Source organism: Anser cygnoides, chromosome 16 (assembly GCF_040182565.1).
Source record: "Anser cygnoides isolate HZ-2024a breed goose chromosome 16, Taihu_goose_T2T_genome, whole genome shotgun sequence".
NCBI classification, from domain to species: Eukaryota; Metazoa; Chordata; class Aves; order Anseriformes; family Anatidae; genus Anser; species Anser cygnoides.
Window position 1 is genome coordinate 3,484,667 of NC_089888.1, and position 12,964 is coordinate 3,497,630.

The 12,964-nt window shown below is 53.4% G+C and overlaps 1 protein-coding gene across 2 annotated transcripts; it reads left to right on the forward strand.

Moving 5' to 3' along the window:
* Positions 1–12,492, forward strand: GATA5 (GATA binding protein 5). Of its 2 annotated transcripts, none has more exons than XM_048074772.2 (7): positions 1–285; positions 1,013–1,663; positions 3,695–3,861; positions 9,282–9,407; positions 10,276–10,363; positions 10,877–11,001; positions 11,761–12,492. In XM_048074772.2, the coding sequence occupies exons 2-7, from the start codon at positions 1,096–1,098 to the stop codon at positions 11,914–11,916; spliced, it is 1,230 nt and encodes a 409-aa protein (XP_047930729.1). In that variant the 5' UTR covers positions 1–285; positions 1,013–1,095; the 3' UTR covers positions 11,917–12,492. The 2 variants fall into 2 exon arrangements, with proteins under 2 accessions (XP_047930729.1, XP_047930731.1); XM_048074774.2 differs by having other exon boundaries at positions 4–285; positions 1,013–1,615.
* The last annotated feature ends 472 nt before the right edge of the window (positions 12,493–12,964 follow it).

The window sequence follows — 12,964 nt, forward strand, 5'->3', positions numbered from 1 at the left end:
CCGCCGGGCGCAGCCGGGGACGCACCCACGGGGGACGGACGGACGGACGGACGGACGGACAGACAGAGAGGGAGGGATCGAGTGCGGGGGGATAGCACCGGCCCCTTTCTGCTCAGAGGCCGCGGTTGTGGTTTTTCTCCCCTCCCCCGGAAAGTTTTTTTTTTTTTAATTTTTATTATTATTATTATTATTATTTTATTATTTTCCTGGGATTGCCCTGGATGGTCTGAGCGCAGCTTCATGCCCACCCGGCCATGCCCGGCTCCGCTCCCGGCCCGCTGCAATGTGAGTACCTGTCCCGGAGGAGCGGCCCGGAGATGGGGGGGTGGGTTACGGGGGTTGGATGCTCTTTTTGGGGGCCGAGGTCCCCCGGCTCCGTGCGTCGCGGAGGACTTGGTTCGGTCGCTTTATTTCGCTTTTCGACCAAAAAATGGGGAGCGCTGGCGGCGGGGGGGGCACCGGGGCTGCAGCACGGCCCGCAGCTCCTTGCCTGCCAGGGCCCGGGGCTCGCTCCAGGCCTGGAGCTCGGAAAAAGACGGGAAGGGAAAGATTTCAGTGGAGAAAAAAAGGAAAGGAAAAAAAAAAAAGGAAAAAAAAATTGTTTTTATTTTTTTAAGGACCCTTGGAAATGGCGGGGCCGGGTGGGCCGCGGAGCGGAGGCCGATTCACGCCGGGGCTCGGCCGCTGCTCTCGGCCTGGCGCCGCGGGATCCCCCGCGGGATGGAGGGGAGCAGAGGGAAGTTTAAGGGGAAAAAAATGAAAAATAAAAATAAAAAATAACACACCCCCTCCCCAGCTTGAGGCAGGAGAGCGGCGCTTTCACCGCGGGGCCGGAGGCTCCAGGGGTCCCAGCCCCACAGCCGCTGGGGATAGGGATGGGGTCAGGGATAGGGATGGGGATGGGGATGGGGATGGGGATGGGGACGGGGATGGGGATGGGGTCAGGGATGGGACCGGGTACGGGGCCGGGGCTCCGGCCTCGCTGAGCCGCGGCTCTGGGCTCTCCCTCCAGGTGCCTCTGAGTGAGCCCCTCGGCACCGTCGGGGCGCAGCCGGCCGGGCCCTGAGCAGCAGCCGCAGCCACCGAGGACGGACCATGTATCAGGGGCTGGCCCTCGCCCCCAGCCATGGCCAGCCGGCTTACTCCCACGACTCCAGCAATTTCCTGCACTCGTCGGCCGGCTCGCCCGTCTACGTGCCCACCACCCGGGTGCCCTCCGTGCTGCAGACGCTGCCCTACCTGCAAGGCTGCGAGCCGCACCAGAGCCACCTCGGCAACCCCCCGGGCTGGGCGCAGAGCAGCGGCGAAGCCCCTTCCTTCAACGCCGGCAGCCCCCATCCGCCGTCGGGTTTCTCCTACCCCCACAGCCCCCCGGGCAGCAGCCCCCCGGGCCGCGACGGCGCCTACCAGGGGCCCCTGCTGCTGGCCGGCGGGGGCCGGGAGCAGTACGGCAACGCCTTGGTGCGCTCCGTCAACGGGTCCTACTCCAGCCCCTACCCCGCCTACGTGACCCCCGACATTCCTCCTTCCTGGACGGCCGGACACTTTGAGAGCAGCGTGCTGCACAGCCTGCAGACGAGGCAGGCGGCTTTGCCCGGCCGCAGGTCCACCTTCGGTAGGTCGCCGTCGCCCCTCACCGTCGCCTCCGGGCGTCCCCTTCCCGGTGAGGAAAGGCTCCGTGAGCCCCCCCCCCCCCTCCCCCCCCCGGTCCTTGGAGCATCCCCCCCAGCTCCGGGGTGAGCCGCCCCGACGGGAAAAAGAGGGAGAGGTTTTAGCTGGGTGGAAAGCTGGTCCGGGCATGGGGTGCGCGGCTGGCTGCCCCCAGACGGAGGTGTTTTGTTTGTGTGCGTGTGTGTTTGTGTTACACGGAGGGCAAAGAGCACGTTTCAAAGGAGAGCAATTCCCCCCGAGGACAGAGGAGCAGAGGCCGCTCGACACCCCCTTACCCCCCCCCCCCCCCCCCCCCGCGATATCTCCTTCCCACAATATCGACTTTGTGCCTGGGCTTCAATACTTACCCTTGTGTTTAAATTAGCGGGGCAGATTTATAGCTCCCTCCCTTTTAAGTAATTTATTGTGGTAAATGAGTTTATATTCGGACAGACTCTCGGTCTCCTAATTCGCCTTCGCCCAAACAGGTCCGCAGCTGCACCGCTCCGCGGCCTTTGGGGAGGCAGGGAAAGGCAGCCAGGCGTTGAACAATAAACCCCGCCGCAATTCGTTTGCATCCACACCGGAGAGCCCTTTTAAACCCAGAGGCGAGCAAACAAAGTTTTCGGGTCCCGATGTAAAAGGACCCTCCGTGTGCGCGGTTTACAGCCCCGGGGATATTTCCCCAGCCTCCTCCGGCGGTGCTTCGCAAAGCCCTTTAAAAGCCACTTCAAGATCTCAGCCGCGTTATCATCTTTACTGCGGTGAACCGAATTATCTTATCTTTACCCCAAGAACAAAGTAAAGCGGGGAGACGGCCCCCTCCCCGCCGAGCTGCCTCCCCGGCTCGGCTTTTCCTCCCACGCCGGGGATGCTCGGGAGCGGTTGGCTTCCCAGATTTTCTCTTTGTCTCGGAAAATCCGTTGCGTTGTGCGGGGACGGATCGCCCCGGTCCTGCCGAGGGAGGTGATGGCGCGGAAAAACCTTCTACGCTTTGAATTTACTGTTTTGGGACCTGGAATAGACACCGCCGTCCTCTCTGCCGTTTATTTTTGCTCTTGAATAGTGTAAACCGCTCTTAAGTAGCGTAAACTGTTCTTGTCTTTCATTTAATGAATTATTGCGACCTTTTTCTTTTTTAACTTTTTATATTTTATTTTTATTATATTTTTTCATTTTCTTTTTCATTTTCTTGTTTTGCCTTTTTTTCCCCCCCGTTGGATCATTTTTAATACGATCGCAGATGAAGAGAAAAAAAAAAAAAGAGCGTATTTTTCTTTGGAAGAAAATAACTTTCGGGACGAAGGAAGTTATTTCGAAGAGAGAAAGAAAAGCGGCAGGAGGAAAGAGCCCGACCCGCGGCTCTCGGTTGCGTCCCGGGCTGCCCGTTCGCAGCGCAGCGGCGCTGGGGCCGGGGGCCCCCGGGCACCGTGCTGGGGCCGGGCGGCTCCGAGATTTCCTCGGAGAGGGGAAGAAAAGTCCGGAGGAGCCTGGCTACAGCGGGCTTGGGGCCGGGGGAGGCTGCCCGGCGCTCCTGGGCGCTGCGCGGAGCCGGGTGCGGAGCCGGGGGTGGTGCGCGGATGGAGCCCCGGGTGCCCCGCCGGGGAGCACCGCGCCTCGCTGGAGATAGGGAAAAGCCCCCCGTTTTGTCCTCCCTCCCCGCTTTATCATCCCCGTAGTGTTCATTAAAAATAGTTTTACCTCCCTGGCTGCGCCCTGCGCGGGGATAACGCCGCGGATGGGCTCCCGGCATCTTCCCAACCCCCGGACAGCTCAGCTCTGCTCGGGGGTTTTGGGGTGGGGATGGGGGAATGTGCTGCCTTTGAGCAAATATTGAAGGGTGAGGGTGTTGGGGGGGAATAAAGTATTTTCTTCTATGCTATGCAAGGTGGAGGCAAGCTCCCGGCGTGCAGGGATTGCCCCTTGCAGAGGAGCAGTGGGGCACAGAGGATTAGGGACCCTTTCTTGCAAGGTCCCCACGCCGCGGGTGGCACGGTGTAGTGGGCACGGCTCCTGACCCGCGTGCCTTGGGTCTCTCTTCCAGAGTATCTGGAGGAGTTCCCCGGGGACGGCCGGGAGTGCGTGAACTGCGGGGCCATGTCCACGCCGCTCTGGAGGAAGGATGGCACCGGGCACTACCTGTGCAACGCCTGCGGGCTCTACCACAAAATGAACGGCATCAACCGGCCGCTCAAGCCGCAGAAGAGGCTGGTAAGAGGGAGACATCCCCTGCTGTGCCCTGGGGTGGCTGGAGGGCAGGATCCAGGGGGCTGGTGCTGGTGCCCACACTGTTGGGATCTCTGTGTTAGGGCCTGTTTGAGCCTCGGTCCTCCCATGGGTTAAATGCCATCAGTGCCGGAGCTCCTTGTCACAGGTCAGAGCACGGAGGAGATGAGTGAAGCTGCGGAAAATGCTGCTCTGGCACGGCCGATGGCCGGCGTGGAGATGGGGGAGCAGGGACCAGAGGGATCCCGGGCTGTGCTGCATCCAAGCGGGGCCGGACATCCCTGCTTCCTATCTGGGGATGTGAGGGGCTCTGCAGGCTTATCCCAGCTCCGTTCCCACCATAGGCACTTTGCTTTCTTTCTATGACAATAATTGGTATGTCCATGCAGCCACGCAGGGTCTAGGCAGAGTAGCTGAAGAGGAGGCAGGGCTGCGATGGGAGCAGGATGGGGCCCAGATACCATGCCTGGAACCCTGCGCTCCTCACGGAGGATTTGGGGTTTGGTAGTTCCCAGTTTCTCTGCAGGTTAAAGCAGTAATTCCCCCCACATCGTGGTATTGGGCTTCCTCTAACTGGGATCCCGTCGTGAGAGAGGACAGGCACCTCCTTTTTTTTGTACGATCACTTTGGGATGTTTAAATTTGGTGGTAACAGTTTTGGTTTCAGAGCCTGTCATCAGCAGCAGTCATTACAAACAGGATGTTTGTCTGAGCCGTGCTGGGGAACAGCTGGGAGTTCCTTTTGCTTTCACTCTGGGTGTATTCCTGCAGTTCTTTCGTGTGTTGCAAAACAAATTGTTAGCAGTAACCCAACAGTGGCAAGTATTGGTGTAAAAAAAAAATCATAAGAAACAAATTTGGGACCGAATAAATGGTTCATTCTGATTGTGAGCCTGGAAATTTGACTCTGTTTGCAAAATGAAATGAGCAGCGGCTCCACTGAAAATCACACTGTTTTGTTCCATGCTGTAACAACACATCACCAAAATCAATGTGTTTCTGTGAAACATTTTGCATTATCCTAAAGGATTTGCCCGTCTCACCAAACATTCGTAGTCTCTTTTAATGTAATTACATTAAATCTGCACCCTCAAATCTCCCCTGAGCTGCAAATCTCAGAGTTACGCTGCTGATTTCGTTGGCGCAAATATGAGCTGTGCATTGAAAGACGGGTGCAAAAGCTTAAATCAAACTCTGCATTTTGGAGACTGGCATCAAAATGCAGCTCTGGCTGAATTTCCCGGTCTCTTTAGAGCAGCTTTTCCGCCAAAGCTCTGGGACAGGTCTTGCTGTTACTCGGTATTTTATTTCAGTGCATGGGAAGGGAGCCGGCCCCTTTGCATGCCTGCTGTGACGGTGGCGAGGCTGCGGCCGGAGCGGTGCCGGCACCTCCCTGTGTGGCTGGGTGTAAGTCCCACGGCAAGTAGCAGCGCTTGGGGTCCCCGAGCCCCCTGCCTGCTCCTCTGTCACTGCTGGCTCTGCCCCATCAGTAGCAGCCGTGAGGCATTTTTTTTAGTAAACATTTCAGCTGTGTTTTCTGGTGGAGAATGCTGGTTCACAGAATTAAGACTGCTGGCTCACTCCCATGAAACAAATATCAAAGCATTTCCAACTGCTTTATTATTTTGTCTATCAATACAATGATAAGGCCCACATGAAATGGCTGATATCCTTATCCAGGGGAAACATTTCAGTGAGGTTGAAATACATGATGGGATTTTGTTTTATGGAAAAGAGAAGGGGCTGCATTTTTGACTTTCCATCCTGACTTTGAAATGAAACATTTCAAAATCTCGGATTTTTCCAAGGTTTTGAAATGCCGTTTTGCAACAAGTTGTGCTCCATCAGAGGAAGGAGGGCCCACTGCTGATGGATAAGAGGGTGCCAGGCGTTTTCTACAAACCCACCACCCAGGGATCTACCTGTCCTTGGGATGTTTCTGCCCCCCATAACATTTCCACTGCCGGGAAGGGTTTGGAGCAACATCCCTGCGTAACCCCACCCGCGCGGGCAGGGCGGGAGCGCACGGTGCAGGAACAATGAGCCAGGCTGTTTCACAACGCCGTGAAATAGAGGCGCAGAGAGGAAAAATGGTGCCTTTCGGCCCTTACGTTATGACCTTTGTTCTGTAGGCAGGCGCTGCGCCGCGGTTGTTCTGACTTGTGTGTTCACAAAGCAAGTCCCGCTGAAAGCCCTGGCAAACGCAACGTGGCACATGCGACCCCGCGGGGATGACGTCCTGCGGCTTGGTAGTGCTCAGCCTGCTTGTGCATGGGAGAGGGCTAGCAACAGCGATGTAGTTTCCAGTTCATTTTTTCTTTTTTTTTTTCTTTTTTTGTTTGTTTGTGATAAGGGCAGCATCCTCTAGGCAGCAGGGACAGCTGTTTTGCGAGAGCCTGCCTCTGGACGCAAAGCACTGTGGCTTTCAGCAGAAAGGATTTACCTTAGAGGAGGATGAGAGCAGTGCTTTCTTTTAGGCTCTTTTCTGGCTAAAGTTTCTCAGCATGTTTCACAAAATTATACCTTAGACCAAGTCCTAGAAGCCAGATCACCTTTACCATCCCAGAGCAGCCCCTGGATGGAGCTGGATGGCTCCACTCTTGCGCGTGAAATTCCCCCGATGCAGAAGCAAGTTAGGAGCAGAGCTGCAGCTCGTGGTGCAGCAGGGGGACAGATGCAGCAGCTGTCCTGTGCTCAGCAGCTCCCATCGTCCTGAGTTGGAGGATTATTCTGGAAATTAAATTTTCAGTGTTTGTGTGTTTTTTTGTTTGTTTTGTTTTGTTTTGTGGTGTTTGGTTTTGTTTGTTTGTTTGTTTCTCCAGGCTGTCCTTTTTTTTGTAGTTCGCAATACATGGGTTTGTTGATGCTTTTGGGGAAGGTGGGCACGGGACTGATCACAGCCCTGGTGCAATCTGCTGGGATCGCAGAGCCGTGCAGTGTTTATGGTTGGTGCTTTGGCTTTCTCCTGGACGTCATTTCCTGCGGTTCACTTCTCCTCCGAGGTGCCCGGAGCCACAACGGCAAGGCCGTATCTCAGACAATGCTGCTGCTTGTGGCTCTGAACCTTGGAGCTGCCTGCTTCCAGGAGCTGAGCAGGGGAATCTCAGCACATTTTGCTGCAGCCTCTTTCCTACCGACATCAGCTCCCCCCTGTCCCGCTGGCGAGGGGGACAGACAGTCATCAGTTAAACCTTCTGGAGGTTCAGAGGCTTCTTTTCCCCTGTGAAACCCTGTGGTTTATTCTTCACTTCTGAAAAGCAGGCAAAGCAAAGTCCATTATGGCTTCGGGTCTCCCCCTCGGAGGGACCTGCCCTGTTGGCCACGAAGTTTTCAGGCTGCCCAAGCAGCGCCCACACGGGGCTGATTCGATAGGCACCGGCTCCCAATTCCTCGAGCTTATCGGCAGCGCTTGGCTGTCAAGCCCGGTCCGTGAGGAGTTTTTGTTTGAGTGTACGGTGCATTTGTATAAATAAACACTGGAGCACAATGTTGAAGTCAACAACTTCCTAGACAAGGTCAGAGCTGTACAAAGGCAGAGGGGTGGAGGCAGGCAGCAATGCACTTTCTTTTAAGGGAACTGCTGGGAAACCAGCAATAACGTATTGTACCCTCGTCCTTCAGTGAGCAAAAGTAGCCTTGACTGTCTCTTTCTTGCCGGACTGGCAAGCTGTGGTGTAGGGCCAGGTTCTCACAGGGTTTCTGGGTTTTAAATTGTGATGTCTGCCCATGGAGGATGGCCTCTGCCGTGCCGGGCTCTGCAGGGAGGAGGCAGCCCACAGAACACGGCTCAGAAGATGCAGACGGAGGCAGGCGCTGATGCCCCAGCGGACAGCACAACGTTCTGTGACATCAGGACAGCGCGTCCCTTCCTCCCAGGGGCTGCCCAGAAATTTTGGGGCTTTCCAAAGTGCTTTGCATTGGCCTTCCTCCATCCGCAGGTGCTGACAGATCTCACCAGCCCCTGCCGGGCACCGATACCGCAGGGCTGAACGCCTCCAAATTCCCCCTCGCGCCTGTGGCACCCCTGGGCTGAGGTCCCTACTGGTTGCAGGGATGAATGGCTCAGCCCTGGTAGCTGAAAAGCTTCGAAAAATCTCTGTAACTGGTCCAGGATCTTGCTGTGGCACCGTGTCCCATGTTACGGACAAGAATTGCTGTAAAAACCTCCTCTGTGCCAAGCTTGTCTGCTCACAGCTCAGCATGTTGTTATTTTTGCCTGGTTATTTCTTGAAAAGCAAATCATTTTCCAAGCAATACCATTATTTGCAAATAGTTGCTGAGACCTCTTTGCAACCAGTGAACCAAAGCTTGGGCACGTCACTCATATCTCTTGAAACTCAAAGCTGATCTCGGACTGCTAACCTTGTAAAAACATTTCATTTTTATCCCTACGCACCCCACTTCATTCATCATATTGATTAGTTATGATATCAAGCGGTAATGGAAAAATAAACAAACAGGGAGTTCGTTATTGCCTGCATCACCTATCATCTGTCTTTGAGAGGAACCAAAGCGATTTTTCTCAGTGCTGAAGAATGTATTCAAATACCTGAATGTGCAGAGCCTGCGATATTACTTACGTCGCTGGTATCTTTGTACTTCCTGAAGCCTCTTATTAAAATAGTTCAAATGTGAAGAGTTTAGAGACATTAAAATGAAATGCTATTAAGCTGACAAGGAGACCTGTGAATTTTCCAGTGGCTCAGAGTACAGTTGTCAGAAATTAGCTTGCGGCTTCTGCCAGAATATTTCCCTTCTTCCTTTGGAAATGCTAACGTTTGGGAGCCAGCAATCACTGCACTCACAAAGTATGTAATTAGTTAATGTTTGCACGGTGTTCCTGCAGCCTGCAAGGGAACAGATTATCTGGGAGACGTGCAGGGAGGAAAACTCCTCGTCCCATCACGGGCCAGTTCAGCTTGCTTCTGCTCAGCTCAGCCAATTGATTCCAGTGTCTCAAAGCAGAGATTAATCGGGACGTTGCTAACATTAGTGGTAGCTCTGAGTGCAGAAGAACAGAAATAAAGTTCAGTTAATGCAACAGCAGCTTTCTGCAGCAGCCATTGGAGTGCTGAAGGCCTGGCAGGTATTTTCCTTCTCTTTCCCTAAGTCTCCTGGACAGAAGTGCTCTGTGCTGAGATCTGATTGCGTCCATCACACTTGTTGGGAGTTTGTGAAAGGGATCAGGAGGACATTTGCCAGGTTTATCGAGCTCAATAAATAAAGCTCTTGCAAATTAGAGTGTTTGCATTTCAATGTAATTTCTTTCTGAATTTGGCTATCTTTCGTGCTTCACATTTTCCAGGAAAGCATTGTAAATGGGGATTTTATTTTTGTAGGAAAGGAAACCTCCCATTTTGCCATTTCTGTGTGTGCACTCACACGTTTGTTTGCTTGCCTTTAAGTCTTCATCCAGACGTGCTGGGCTATGTTGCACTAACTGCCACACAACCAACACCACCCTCTGGAGAAGGAACGCCGAAGGGGAGCCCGTCTGCAATGCCTGCGGGTTGTACATGAAGCTCCACGGGGTGAGGAGCGCGTGCGTGGCGCGAGGGGTGCTGGGATCCCCCCGGCAGGGCTGGGACGCCGGGGCTGGAGGGGACAGCCTCTAGAGCAGACCCAGAAGAGCCAAAAACCAGTGCTGTCCCCTTGAACAAGCTCATTGTACTGGAGTTACCCGAAGTAAGGTTCAGAGGGAAGTGGAATGCTTTCAGGAAGTGGCTGTAGAAGAGATTTCTGGCACTGTGTGGCTTTTAGTTGGCTTGTTTGCCAAGAGTTACTCTAAATAAATAAATAAACAAACAAACAAACAAATAAATAAATAAGCCCACGAGACTCCAGTAGCTGGAGACTGAAGCTTCCCAAACGCAGACAGGAGACAAGGGGCATTTCTCTGCTAGGTGGGGTACTTAAGCGATGTGTGGAGGATGCTAAAGAGTCTGCCTGGAGGATGGCTGATAACATTCAGCCATAGAGGATGGGAACTGGCGGTAACATGCCCATGATCCAAGAGGAGACTTCACCCCTCCATGCAGGCCTCTTCAAGCTTCTGCCATAAGGGTTCGAGTCTCTATGTCCCATGACTGCTCCCTCCGAGTCCTGTAGGCCCCGGCTGTTGGAGCAATTTAGTAGGGCCCTGTCATAAAGGTCGCCAATAAATCAGGAAAAGGAAAATAGGAAATAAAGGAAAAAACAAAATTTGTGGGAAAGCCTTAGCTGTTAGCCTTATACATCTTCCAGCCAAGGCCTGTCGCAGAGAAAAATAGCACTCAGTGAAGGACAAGGACTTTAGGTGCATTGCATGAAGTACAGCATGAAAATAGGAAGGCAACACGTGTGTGGGAAGGAGATGAGTAAAATACAATATTAATGACTCCAAACTTTATGAATGTCAAGGTACCACGACCTCTGGCCATGAAAAAGGAAAGCATCCAGACAAGGAAAAGGAAGCCTAAAAACATTACCAAAGGCAAAACCTCAACAGGTATAGTGCTGCTACCATCCATCCCGGGGGCTTGGGGCACAGTTCATCTCACCAGTGCTCATTCTGCAAGAAACTGTGATTAGGAAAAACATTTTTTTTTCCCGATGACTGCTTTAGCTACAGGGCCTTCGTTTATGCGCAGCCCTCAAGCGAGAGGAGGATGTGGGGTGGGAAACCACATTGGTGTAACGTCCCCAAAGGGATCCTGTGCACTGTGGGCACCCAGTTCCAGCCCCGCAGCACCTGGGTTCCAGCAGGTTGAGCTTCAGTGAGCAATGGGATAAAATAGGGGCTGGGAGTGGTGTGGTTAGGAGTTAGGGGGAGGGCTTGTGACACATTCAGCATCTGCCCCTCTGGCCTGTGCAAGGACTCGTACAGCCAGGCTGGGAATGGGATCTCCTCCTCCATCAGCATCGCGGCAGCCAAATACAAACCCTTACCCTGATGGAGACGAGGTGAAGAAAGAGAGCAGCATCTCTTTTTCTTCATCGTCCTGTGCTCGTTGTTCTCCAGGATCTACAACTTCGGCCACGAACTCCCCTTCTTCCATTACGAACTCAGACAGCACGGTCACTTTAAAGTCCGAGCCCAGCACGACCTCGCAGTATCCCGGACAAGCCATCGTGGCGGTGTCCCAGGTAAGGCACAGGGGTTGTCACCCGCTGGGGTGGGTGCTCCACCTGCCTCCGTAATTGCTGGGGACCTTGATGAGGCTGAGCGACTTCCTAATTGCACCGAGGGGCTGCCCAGTGAGCTGCAACCCTGTGGAGTCGGTGGGATCAGCCCTGGGTGGAAACCTCTGTAGTTCCTAAAAAAAGACCTCCTGGCCATATATTATCTGTTCTTTATAGCCCTGAGCACTCACAGAGACCCCTGAGGGCATGCCAACGCTTGTGACATGAGGATTTGCTGGGCAGGGTGGTATTTCAGCTTTTTGGGGGAAAAAATGGCTCTAAGTCATCCCGCAGGTGGACATTTTGTGCCCCGTGTTATCTCCGTGCGGGGTCTAAGACCCCTCGAGCTGGACAGACGTGCAGGGGGAGCTCGGCCCCAGAGCCTGAGCGCCAGGCACTGTGCCATGTGAGAGATTTTTTGGCTGAAACGGGTAAATGATTTGCGCCGTGCTCTTAAAAAATAGACATGTGCCTAGAGATGTCTGAGCTGGACACATTCAGTCAATAAATAACAGACGGGATGCCTTCTCCCTGCCTGCTGCTCACAGGGCTGGGGAAGGAGCACTCCTCCTGGCCAGCCTCCGACGCACGGGGCGAGCCTCAGGGATAAGGCACTGTGTCCATGACCTGTCACCATCCTACCACCGTGTCAGGATAAGCAGGAGAATTATCCTTAGCTCGTAACAGGCTTTCTAATGGCTTCCCCCTTCCCTCCCGGGGCAGGCGCAGAGCCAGTCGGACGAAGCGTTGGCCGGCGGCCACGGCGAGTTCAAATTCGAGCCCGAGGACTACCCCTTCTCCCCCAGCAGCATGGCCCCACAGCCGGGGCTGAGCGTGCCACTGCGGCAGGACTCCTGGTGCGCCCTGGCGCTCGCCTAAACCCCCTTGGGGCCACCAGCCCGGGCACCACGTGTGTGGCTCACCCTGCCAGGAGGACACCGGCTGCCCCGGCCGCCGCGGGACAGGTTTCTCTCAGAGGACATGGGTGGAAAACGCCAGCTGGATGAGGCACCCAGAGAGCTCTTCCTCGGCTGAAGCGACCCTGAGCGGCCTCCCCGAGGCCGCCTCCGTGTTCCCCGGGAAAGCCTTCCTCCTTTGAGATGCAACCAGCAAATAAATGCATCCCAGAATCTATGTTTATTCGCAGTGATTTCTCCCTCCTATGACTCCTCTGTGTGCAATTTATTCCACTTTCCAATAAAGACTGTAATAACGTGGCACCAAATAACTTAATTTTATTAAAATGTAAACTGTGTGGCCTCCCTTCTGTTTTATTGGCCACAATGGGGAGAAGAAAAAAAAAAAAAAAGCAATGGTTGTTTTGAACATTTACTGTTTTATATTAAAAATGATCATCTCTATAGAGTGTTAGCTTCTGAAGCATTTAGTGTATCAACACCGAGCTGATGAGTCATACATGAAATAAACACGCTGCTCTTCCCGTCCCGGTTCCAAACAAGGATTTTTTTTATTATTATTTTAGGCAAACCACATGACAAAAATGGTCAAAACCTCCCAGTAATAAAAGAATACTGAAATGTTGTTTTTCTTTTGTATTTCCTGATTGTTTTCAATATTGCCAACTCCAAGCATTAGAACATCAACATCGGTCTTCTAAAAGTTAAGAGAAAGGCTTGAGGAACTGAAAAATAAACGCTGTGTTGGACGTACTTTCTGTTTGCATCCAGTTTCAGGCATGTTTTGAATGAAAAATTTCCATTTCAGCTGTGCAGGTCAGATTCCTTTTCCACTTTTTAAGGAAAGCATAGCAGGAATTCATTTCTTGGAGCTGACCTACAGCAGAACATGATCAGTGATGCAAAACCCACTTCCACACTTCCAAAAGCTGGCACCGGCACGTGCCTGCAGTGGTGCTGGGCACACGGGGGTTGTCTCACCTTCCCCGAGCCCCCTCTTTCTGAGCATT

Excerpts from the sequence above, each read along its gene's own strand:
- GATA5 (XM_048074772.2), top strand. The coding sequence starts at position 1,096 with ATGTATCAGGGGCTGGCCCTCGCCCCCAGCCATGGCCAGCCGGCTTAC. Across the intron at positions 3,862-9,281 it reads TCAAGCCGCAGAAGAGGCTG|TCTTCATCCAGACGTGCTGG; the intron begins GTAAGAGGGAGA and ends CTTGCCTTTAAG. Across the intron at positions 9,408-10,275 it reads TGTACATGAAGCTCCACGGG|GTACCACGACCTCTGGCCAT; the intron begins GTGAGGAGCGCG and ends ATGAATGTCAAG.